This window comes from Giraffa tippelskirchi, chromosome 13, assembly GCF_054371585.1.
Source record: "Giraffa tippelskirchi isolate mGirTip1 chromosome 13, T2T-mGirTip1v1.2.pri, whole genome shotgun sequence".
Lineage (NCBI taxonomy): Eukaryota > Metazoa > Chordata > Mammalia > Artiodactyla > Giraffidae > Giraffa > Giraffa tippelskirchi.
In genome coordinates, this window is record NC_137287.1 from 40987152 (window position 1) to 40997983 (window position 10832).

At 63.8% G+C, this 10832-nt stretch overlaps 1 protein-coding gene across 1 annotated transcript; it reads left to right on the plus strand.

The window, feature by feature from the left end:
• Positions 1-1879: 1879 nt before the first annotated feature.
• On the plus strand, positions 1880-10630 carry LOC145530929 (mesothelin-like protein). The gene is made up of 17 exons (XM_081552276.1): positions 1880-1904; positions 2031-2187; positions 3186-3226; positions 4083-4203; positions 5268-5388; positions 5923-6008; positions 6129-6255; positions 6328-6518; positions 6785-6875; positions 7088-7233; positions 7583-7766; positions 7844-7999; positions 8075-8202; positions 9020-9150; positions 9234-9328; positions 9532-9787; positions 10210-10630. Exons 1-17 carry the CDS (start codon positions 1880-1882, stop codon positions 10317-10319), a joined length of 2166 nt encoding a protein of 721 aa, XP_081408402.1. The 3' UTR covers positions 10320-10630.
• Positions 10631-10832: the final 202 nt, after the last annotated feature.

Genomic DNA, 10832 nt, shown 5'->3' on the forward strand with positions numbered 1-10832 from the left:
GCCGCCACAGGGGTCACAGCTGCCCCCGGCCCCTCACAACTGTCCTGGGCCTGCAGTGGACTTTGGAAGTCCCCCAGACACACCCTGTTGCTTCCCAGCTGCTGGCACCTGCCAGAGGGTCTGGGCCCACAGAGGCTGTGGCCACGGCAGGACCATCCTGACAGCTTCCCTTGCAGGTGGCCTGCCTGCCCAGCTCAGTCCGGGCCACCCCAGAGCACCCCAGGAAGTGGCCAGGTCTCTGTCCTGTGCCCCAGTGACTGGGCACTGTGGGACAGGCGGGACACCCTTTATGTCTCCCTGGAGCACAGGTCCTGAACTCATGAGGGTGTTTCCCGTGCCAGGACAGAGAATCGTTTTTCTCCAGCGGGCCGGCGCCACTGCTGTCCACCACCCTCGGGTCACAGGAAGCTGCTGGTGAGGCCAGGGGGCCAAAGGCTACCCCACCCCCACCCTTCCAGAGCCAGGAGTCCGCCTCCATTCCCGCCCTCACCACCCGCCACAGGGATGGGGGCACACAGCCACCGCTGCCACCTGCCAGGCTCCAGGCTCTGCTTAGTGCTGAGGGGCCAGGGAGGACAGCCAGGCTGGGGCCTGGGGCCAACCCTGACTGCTGGGCGGCAGGGTGGGACCTACTGGTGGGGAGGCCCTGGGGGAAAGCCAAGGGCACACAGGACCCACCACAGAGCACAAGCCCGCTTGGGGCCCAGGGGCTGAGCCTGCAGAGCAAGCAACAAGACAGACAGGAAGAGGGCTGGACTGGACAGACAGGCGGTCACAGAGGGCAGTAAGGCGAGGTGGGAGGGTGGCAGGGCCCACGTGTGGCTGCTGCCCTGGGGATGCCCCTTAGCCTAGCTTCTCCCCTCTGAGAGCCCCCCTAGCCCCTCTGAGAGCCCCCAGGGGCCAGATCTTGACCTGCTCCCTATGGGTAGCCTGCCCCCCACCACTGGTCCCTGGGCTAAGGCCTCAGAGCCCAGACATGGGGTCCACCCGCCCATCTGCCCCCTACAGCCTACCGTGGGCAGCCCACAGCGGTCACGCTCCAGGGGGCACGATGCTGGCAGCTCAGGAGCCCAACCCGGCCGTAGGGCCCAATCCCGCTCCCGCTCACCTGCTTGGCTAGGTGGGCCTCAGTCTCCCCATCTGTAAAGCGGGCTGGTGGGGGCAGATCCCATGAGCAGCACATGGCAAAGCTGGGGACAGAGGGCCTCTTTACAGCCCGGCACTTGCTGTGTTGCTGTGGTCATCTGTCCACCAGGGGCCTGGGGTGCCCTAGAGGCCGAGCCCAAATAAGGCAGTGAGCATCTTCCTCCTGTACTCACTGGCCTATAGGAAGTGTCCTCCACCTGGCCTGGCTCTGGAGTAGGTGGAGACCCCATCACCAAGTGACAGCCCCTCCACACAGACTCCTCAGTGTCCGGAGCTCCAGAAAGCCCTCAGCCAAGACTGAGCGCTTGAGAGCTGACCGGCCAGCCTTAGGGGGTCAGTGCTGGGGCCCACCTCCCGTGGGGTCCACCACCTGCACCCCACCCCCTACAGACTCTAGGTGTCTCTGTTGAGCCAGCTGGACGAGGACTCACTAGGCAGCTTTCAGGAGGGAGGGATGGTCTCCACAGGCTCTGGGTGCCCTCCATCTGTCGATGCTGTGGCTGGCACACCCTCCCTACCCCACAGCGCACACACGTGTGGACACGTGTGGGAAGCTCTGCTCCAGTACCCGCAGAACAGAAACACCACACGTGTCACTCAGCCCAGATGCCACAGTGGGGCCACGTGTGCCTGAGATCCCTGCTGGGGACACACACGCACCTCCTGCACACGTACGCACGGAGATGTGTGTGCTCCTGGGGGTACATACACATGCATGTGTGCTCACACGTGGATGCCGGCACACACATCAAGTGCAAGTGCGCACATGTACAGATGCACACGCAACCCTCAGGGCAAGGTCATAGCTGAGCCAGGCCCCCCCAGTGGGGAGGGATGTGTGCTGGGCCGCCGCCAACCGTGAGCTAAGCCTCCTGCTCCCACAGGACTGGGGAGCAGGTGCCTGCTGTGCCTGGGGCCCCCAGGGGCTGACAAGGCAGCATCACCTGGTATAGCCCCAGCCCCTCCCCTACACATCTGCCTGGAGGGCGTTGCTGCCGGAGTGGGTGGCCAGCAGGGCAGGGTGCTGAGCGGGGCATGGAGGTGAGCAGAGACGTGGGCGCTCCCACCTTGCACCACCCCAGCGCTCCGAGGCTCAGCTGCAGGGGCTGACCCCGAGCGGGCTGGGACCCTGTGTCTGGAGTCTACAGCATCCCTGCATCCGACACCTGCCATCTGGACCCAGAGCAGCCTCTCTGCAGGACAGATGGCATTCTTAGTGCTCAGGTGAGGGGCAGGGAGGGGCAGGAGCCACCACCCAACGGACACACGGGGGCCCAGCTGTGAGTCGGGCCTCCTTGCAGCCCCGGGCAAGTAGCTGAGCCCCTCCAAGCCTCCATCTTGCCCTCCACGTGGGGTGGGTACCTCCCCATCTTCTTCATGCAGAGCCCAGAGGCCCGCAGGTGCCCCAAGCAGGCAGCCCGTGTACGGCCATGGCCCGGGGACTGGCGATGTGGACCAGGCTCCCTGCCGCCGCCCCCACCCCAGGCCTGTTTTGGCCTCCACAGTGGCCAGGGTGGCCACCAGGCTGCAGTGTGGGTTGTGGTCGCAGCCAGGTCTCACTGGAAGTCCGAGGTCTGGGAGGGGAAGGGGGCTCCCTGGGCGCCGGGTGTGGGGTGAAGCTGGGCGGCACGAGGGCAGGTCAGGGCCACCAGGCCTCTCCTAGCTGCTGCAGCCACTCACTGGGTCCTGGACGTCCACCACCACCACCCCCCCGCCCCCCAGAGCTGTCAAGAGATTTGTTCATAGGAGACACGGCAGCCAAGCCCATGGGTTCCCTGAGCCTGATCTGCGATAAGAAAGGCCCTGGGATCTGGCCTGGCTCCTCCACAGCCCCACTGCTCCCTTTTGTTCCAGAGGTTCACTGTTTGTGGGTTGTGCCTAAGAGAGACAGCTGCAGCCCGAGATTCGAGGTCCCCTGCCTCGTGTGACCCTGGGTTGTGACCTCCCCTCTGTAACCCCTCCCACGGCCTCACCACCTTCCGTCTCCTGTCTAGCTTGACCTGGACCCACTGCCTGTGACCTCGCGGACTTCCTGCCAGGACAACTAGTGGGCGCCACACAGCCATGGGCCCCAGAGCAGGTGAGACAACTCTCCCTCCCCATCTTGGGGGGCAGCGCCCATGGCTAGCTCCCAGGGATGGCAGAACCACGCTCCCCCCTCCTGAGCCTCTACCTGGGGTCCTGCCCTGGGCCCTCCACTGGGGCTCAGGGGAGCGAAGGGGGTGGCACAGATAGGGCACTGGGCCGTGGGGACAAGGCAGGGGCAAGGGGGCCACAGCCAGGAAAGACTGAGCAATTAAGGAGCAGGAGGAGGTGAGTGCTGATCCCTGTCCCCTGCTTGGGGGTCTTGGGGCTCAGAGTATGAAGCCAGAACCTCAGGTGGTAGAGGGAGAAGGTGCACTTATGTGGACACTGCTGGGCCCATGTGCAGGCCATCACATAGATGTGTGCATGCTTCCTGACACAGCCACATGCCACCAGCCACACATGGGTACACACTGTCACACACACGTGTACACATCAACACATACGCGCATACACACCACCACACATGTGCGTGCACACCACCACACAGGTATGTGCACACTGCCACACACGTGCATAAACAGTCTCAACTGTGTGTACACATCACACATGTGTGTACACTGCCTTACCAGTAGACACACAGATATACTGTGTGGGCATGAAGGCCACCACAGACACGTACACTCCACCACAGTGTGTGGATACACCACCACACAGGTACGAGGTGCGCATGCGTACAGCATCAGACAGTAGAAACACTGCCACACATGCCTGCCTGGTCAGAGGTGTCCAGCTCCCCAGGTGGCGCTTCCCAGTGTCGGGGGCGGTCACAAGCCCACCCGGGATGCAGGACCCTGGTGGACCCACACGGGACACTCCCACACATGTGCACGTGGCCTGTTCTGTTCCAGGTGCCCTGGTGAGCCCGGGCCTCGCCCTCCTGGTGTCCCTCACTGCCCACTGCTCTCACCCCCAGGCCAAGGGCACCTCCCAGGGAGGCCTAGATGCCAGCAGGGCCGACCTGTGGGCCAGGTAAGTGCAGGCTCTGCGTCCACAGTCAGGTTTCCTGCAGCAGATTCCCTGGGTGGGGGTGAGAAGGAGGGACCACCTCCAGGGTCTGCATATGATGCATGGGCATGGCCAAGCAGGGCTCCTACACAGGGGCCTGGCCCCGCCGGCCCAGGTCACTCACTGGAGATGGCTCTGGACCTCTGGTGTCCTGCACCAGAGTCACACCCACATGGCTGGGACAGGTCCCCCTCCTCGACCTGGAGACAGTCACTTCCTGCCCTGAGGCCTCTCAGTTTCCTTCTCTCCACCCCGAGCCTGGTTGCCCTCTCAGGCCTCAAACTGAGACCCGTCTAGGGGGTCTCCTGGTGGGGGTTGGAAGTCACCAGTCTGCCCCCATCAACAGATCAATCAACTGAACAACCAGGCAGGGCTGGAGGCCAAGCTGGACCAGTCGGGCCCTGGCTGTGGTCTCATGAGACCTGACCCTCTCTGGTGCACGGGTCTTCTTAGAGTCACACCACAAGGAAGGCCTGGCTGTGGGCACCCAGCAGGTGCCCTCCAAACCCTCAGCCATCTTGGGGCCTTGGAGCCCTAAGCTCCAGAACTGGGCCCCTGGTATTGGGCCTCAGACCCAGAACCTGGACAGGGGTCACTTTTTTTTTTAATATTTATTATTTTTTTAAAAATGTATTTGGCTGTGCTGGGTCTCATTTGCAACATGCAGGATCTTCAGTCTTCACCGCACACACGGGATCTTTAGTTGTGGCATACAAACCCTTAGTTGCAGCATACGGGACCTAGCTCCAACCAGGAATCGAACAGGAATCGAACCCAGGCCCCTGTATTGGGAGTGTGGAGTCTCAGCCACTGCACCACCAGAGAAGTCTCTGGACAGGGGCCCCTTGTGAGCCCTGCTCGTAGCTTGGAGCCTTGGCACCACAAGGGCGTCCTCGGGGGGGTGGCGTCCACACCTCCTGCATCTCTCACCCTCACCCCAAGTTGAGGAGTCTGACCTCCGACCCAAAGGCTGCAGTCTGGGGCCCCCACTCCCTCTGCCCCTCACTGTCAGCCTCCTTTCTGCCCAGTGCCAGCGCCTCCCTCCTGCAAGGCTTCTGGTGCCAGCCGGCTGGCCAGCTGTCCCGCGACCAACTTGCAGCTCTCATCAGGAGGATGGCAACGCAACGCGTCCTCCTCAGAGCCTGGCAGGTCAGCGGCAGCCACCGCCAAGACTGCTTGGGGGTCGAGGGCAGGGGTGGACTCCCTGGAGAAGGGCCCCAGAAATGGGCAGGAAAGGAGGCGCCCCTAGCAGGGGGCCCCAGGCAGCACAAGGCCAGGATCGTGGGGTCAGGATGCGGAGTAGTTCTCCTGGAGCGCGAGGGCTGCTGTACCGACAGTCTTATTATAAAGTTAACATAAAATCAGTAATACATTTGAAATGACCTGAGGGGAATGGGGCAAGATGTTCAGGCGGGGGTGGAGCCTTAGTGAGCCACCATGGAGGGGCTCAACACCGGAGAGGAAGGCCTCTGGGGCTGGTGTTCCCTGTCCTGAGGCCGGTTCTCACCTGGAGGTGGATACAGGAAGTCAAGTGACAGAGAGCCGCCAGGCAGGAGGAGGGGTCTGTGGACATGGGGAAGGGGGCTGAGAGGTGGGCGGGGGCTCCAGGGAGGTCCCAGTCAGAGCGGAGGGCCCAAGAGAGCCCAGGCCACCAGCGAGTGACATGCCACCCGCCCTGCCCAGCTCAGCTGCCTGGCCAACCTGGCCCCCCGACAAGGCCTCCAGGGCGACTTCGAGGTCCACCCCCCCGACCTGCTGCTCTTCTACAAGTGAGTGCCCTTCCCCACCCAGCACTCGGCCGTGTGGGCTGAGCATGCTCCCAGGGGGCACCTCTGTCACTCGGAGGCCCCCCTGTCGACCCTCTCAGAGGCCCCCCAACCTTTCCGCAGCCTGACACAGGTGAAGGAAGTGGACTGCCGGGCCTTCATCCGCCGCGCCACCCAGGGAGACACAAAGCTGCTGGCCAACCTGCCCAACCAGAGGGCCGCCCTGAGGCACAGGGCCCTGGCCTGCCTGGTAGGTGCCGTGGGCCAGCCGGCCGGGTGATGGGCTGTGGGACCAGGCTCATGCTGACCTGCTATCCTGCAGGGAGGGCCCCGGCCAAGGCTCAGCGCCTCCGACCTACTGCTCCTCGGGGTCCTGGTGTGTGACATGGACGCTTCCAGCATTGTGGCCGCAGACCCTCATGTGCTGCAGAACCTGGGGCACTGCCCTCAGCTCACAGCTGCCCAGCAGGCTGCCCTCAACAGGCTGCTGGCCAGCGGCAGGACCATCCTTGGGTGGGTGGGGGCCCCTCCCTTCTGCCTAGGCCTCCTCTCCTGCAGACGAGAGAAGAGGCAGCCTGAGGGTTGATGTTCACAGCCCCACTGACCAAGTCTGACCCAGCTCACGCCCCACCCTGACACTGCAGCCCACGGGGTACCCAGAGGCCTGGAGTGGGAGCGTCCACTGGGTGGGCCCTGGGAATGGCACTCAGGGAGAGCAAGCGGCCTGAGGGGTCTGGGCACTGCTCAGGACCCAACTCAGAGCCCCCTTTGCACACCAGGCCCCCCAGCTCCTGGAACCTGGAGGGGCTGCGGGCTCTGGGACCCCTGGCCTCATACATCAGCCCTGGGCTGTGGATGCAGCTGCGGGAGGTAGGGCGATGCCCCAGGCGGGGTGATGGTGGGGAAGGGGGATCCAGCCGACCTTCCACCAGCCTGTCCAGGCCTGAGGGCCGGCCTGCAGCCACTCTGATACCCAAGTGGTGTCCCCAGTCGCTCCCTGTCATGGAGTTTCTGTCTGAGGGGAAGGAGAAGGGAACAGGTGGCCCTCCTCAGGGTGTAGACTCTCCAGGCCCACCTGCCAGGCCGTGGGCCTGGACTTCTTCCGCAGCATAGTGACCATGTGCCGGGCAGGGCAGCTCAGGCAGCGTGATGCCAGGCGCTTTGTCACCAGTTTCCTCGAGGCCAAGTCCAAGGCAGTGTCCTCACCGTCCAAGCGGGACACAGGTCAGTGTGGCCACCATGGCCTGGGGATGCTGCGTCCTCCTCTGCTCGGGTTCCTCACCCTGCAGTGGGGGCCCCAGAGGCACGGCACCCTCTGCCTGGAACTCCTGAGCTTGGCCAGGGCCTGCGTCCTGGCCGAGGGGAGTGGTCAGAGTCTGGTGGGGCTGGTTTGGGCATTGAGGTCAAGGTCAGGGTTGACTCAGCCTGGTCTCAGCCAAGTTTTCAGCTAGGAGGCAAGCTTGGAAAGCATCAAGGTTAGAAGTGAGGTGGGGCCCAAAGTCAGCAGTGGTGGTCAGCTCAGGCAGAGGCTGACTAGACGGGTCCTAAACACCCGCACCCCGCCATACCACAGGGAGACCCTGCGTCCGTGGCAACATCACTGCGGCCACCCTGCACGATGACCTCTTCCTGGTGCGCTATGACTGTGGGCAGCTCGAGTCCTGCCTGGGCAGCCGCGTGCTCAGGGCCAACCTGGACCCCCTGCTGCAGCACCCGCTGCCCGCCGAGTGCCAGCAAGTCGTCAAAGCTAAGCTAGCTAGGGTGTGCCAGGGCCTGGCGGTGGGAAGGGGTGGGGGGTCAGCGGTGTGGCCTGACCACCACCTGCCACCCACCTGCAGGTCTACCCAGGCGGAGTCCCTGAGGAGCAACTGCGGCTCATCCCCACTCTGGTCTACCTCTACTCCCTCTCGGAGATCGGCCAGTGGCACATCACATCCAAGGACACAGTCGTGACCCTGCTGGCCCCGGACGGGGCCCTGGAGAACCAGACCGAGGTGAGGGTGGGTGGGGTGTGGTGGGTGGGAGACCCTCGCTGACCCTGGCCCTGCTGACCCCAACCTTGCCTGCAGGCCATCCTGCAGAAGTTCCTGGACCACAATGGCACCATCACCGGTGCGTTGCTCGTGGCCATTGGGGGCTCTCGCCTCTGCTGGATGAGCCCCCGGCAGATCCAGGCCATCCGGCCCTCAGAGTTCCGGTGAGCCCCCCCTCAGAGTTCCGGTGAGCCCCCCTCAGAGTTTCCGCCCCCACATTGGCGCCAGCTCCACTCCTCAGCCAAGGCAGGCTCAGGTGGGGGCCCAGGCCAGGCCATCCGAGGTCACCATCTACCCATGGCCGCAGTGACAAAGGTTTACCAGCAGAGTGACTGAAAGCAACAGAATCGTGTCCTCTCACAGTCTGGAGGCCGGAAATCTGAAATCCAGGCGTCAGCAGGGCTGTGCTCCCTCTGAGACCTGAAAGGGAGGCTTCTTCCTCCTCTCCCAGCTTCGGGGGCCTCATCACCCCATCTCTGCCTCCCTGTGTATACATTCCCTTCTTCTTTGGACACCAGTCATTAATTTAGGGCCCACCCTAAGTCAGGGTGTGCCGACTCATTGGAAAAAACTCTGATGCTGGGAAAGGTTGAGGGCAGGAGAAGGGGACGACAGAGGATGAGATAGTTGGATGGCATCATGGACTCAACGGACATGAGTCTGAGCAAACTCTGGGAGATGGTGAAGGACAGGGGAGCCTGGCGTGCTGCAGTCCATGGGGTCGCCAAGAGCCCGACACGACTCAAGAGACTGAAGAACTAAGTCAGGGTGACCGCATCTTAATCTGATTACATGTACAAACAGGAAAGACCCTATCTCCAAATCAGGTCACACTGTGAGGTTCTTGGTGCACCTGAGTCCACACTACGGAGCCCAGTACCGAGGGCAAGGGGAAAGCCGTGGTTCAGGGAGAGAAGGCGGGGCCGATGTCCCCAGGTGGAGAGCCCCTGGCCTGCCCACGAGCCGCGCCCCCTCCCCCAGGCTGGCCGGGGCCCTGGACATCTCCTCCTGCCCTCAGACCCGCAAGAACGTGCTGTTTGACAAGGCCCGTGAGGCCTTCGCCAGCGCCAACACCACGGACGCCTACTACCGCTTCATGCGCCCCTACCTCGGTGAGACCCCGGCCGGCGCGGGGCCCGCCTCCCGGAAGCCCCGCCCCTCGAGGCCCCGCCCCTCACCGCTGCCCCGCCCCTAGGCGGTGCCCCCGTGGAGGAGCTGCGGCACTTGGCCCAGGCTAACGTCTCCATGGACATCGACACCTTCACCAACCTGAACCCCCGAGTGCTGCAGGTGGGTGGGGGCTGCCCGTCAGGGGGCGTCGGGGAGCCTTAGGTCATGGTCTGCAGGCCCCAACACCCCAAAGTCTGAGGTGTGCAGACAGTGTGGGCCCCAGGTCACTTTTCCAAGGCGTTTCGCAGGGTCTTACCACCCCCACCTCCGGCCAAGCGCTGACCCCGCCCCTTCCCTCCTCCACCCCTCACTGCCCCCCGCAGAGCCTGAGCGTGGGCAACGTGACGACGCTGCTGGGTCCGAACGTGGGGGACCTGCAGAAGGCTCGGAGCCACCCCATCATCAGCTCCTGGCTCCGCAGCCTCAATCGGTCAGCCCTGAGTGAGCTGGGCCTGGACACGGACTTCACCGGCCCCACCAGCTCTGCCCACTCGACCACTGGGACGCCCAGCACCACCCTCTGGACGCGCCATCAAGCCCCCACCTCAGAAGGGCCTGGGAGCACCGCCCCCAGCTCGGGTACCCTGCACCCACCCTCCCCCTGGGATGGGCCATCCCCCCTCTGCTTTGTGTGCCCCTCCTCCCCCCAGCCTGACACCGTTACTGGCTTCTCCTCTTGAGCCCAGTCTCATTCTCTGCTGGCCACGCTTCCCATCTGCCTCCTTGGGTGACACATGGGTGACACTGACTTAGCCCTGCATTGCCTGCTTAGTTAGTGAAGACACAGGCACCTCCCCAAACCTGCTGAGCAGCAGAAAGTGGAGGATGGAGAAGCTCTGAGGTCCCCGTTGGGGCCCAGAAGAGTGGCCCTACCTGGAGGTCCTCACTGTTCTTCCCCACCCTCAGGGACGGTGGGAGGTGTGGGCCCTGAGCCTGGGAAGCAGGGCAGCCTGGGAGCTCCCAGCTGGACTGAAGGTGCTCTCTCTGTGTCCTACCTGCAGGCAGCCCACCAGCCCACCTGGGGTACCTGCCACTGGCTATGGCCCTGCCCGCAGGCCTCCTGTGGCTGCTGTATGGGGGCACCCCAAGGCCCAGCTGGGACCACCCATAGGGAATCTGCAGCATGGTGGAGGACCACACTGTCCCAACTCCACATGCAGGAGAACAGGGGTTGGCACATGGAGCTGGATGCCTGCCTAGACCAAGATGCAGGCCCCAGGGGACCTGGCCACATCCCCCATCCTAGGGGCTTGCAGGGCCAGTCCTTGCCTACGCCCAGCTCCCAGGACCTGGAGCCAGAGGGAGGGCCTGAGCCCAGGGTCACTGCCCCAGCCAGTGAGGCACACGCTGCTCCTGTGCTCAGACTTCTTCTGTGGACTGACTTGACCAACTGACTTGAATAAAGGACAAGGTGATCTTCCTGCCTGTGTCCCTTTGCTCTAGGCTTGAGGAGGGACAGAGATCCTCTCAGGTGGGATCAGGACTCCAACCTGCCATCTCCGGGGGCAGTTGTGTCACCAGAAGCCACCCGGAGCATTGGCCTGGACTCAGGGGAGACCCTGAGTGGAAACAGCGCCAAGAAGGCCCTGAGGGCCTCCTGCCTGGAGCCCCTCCCCCTTCCAAG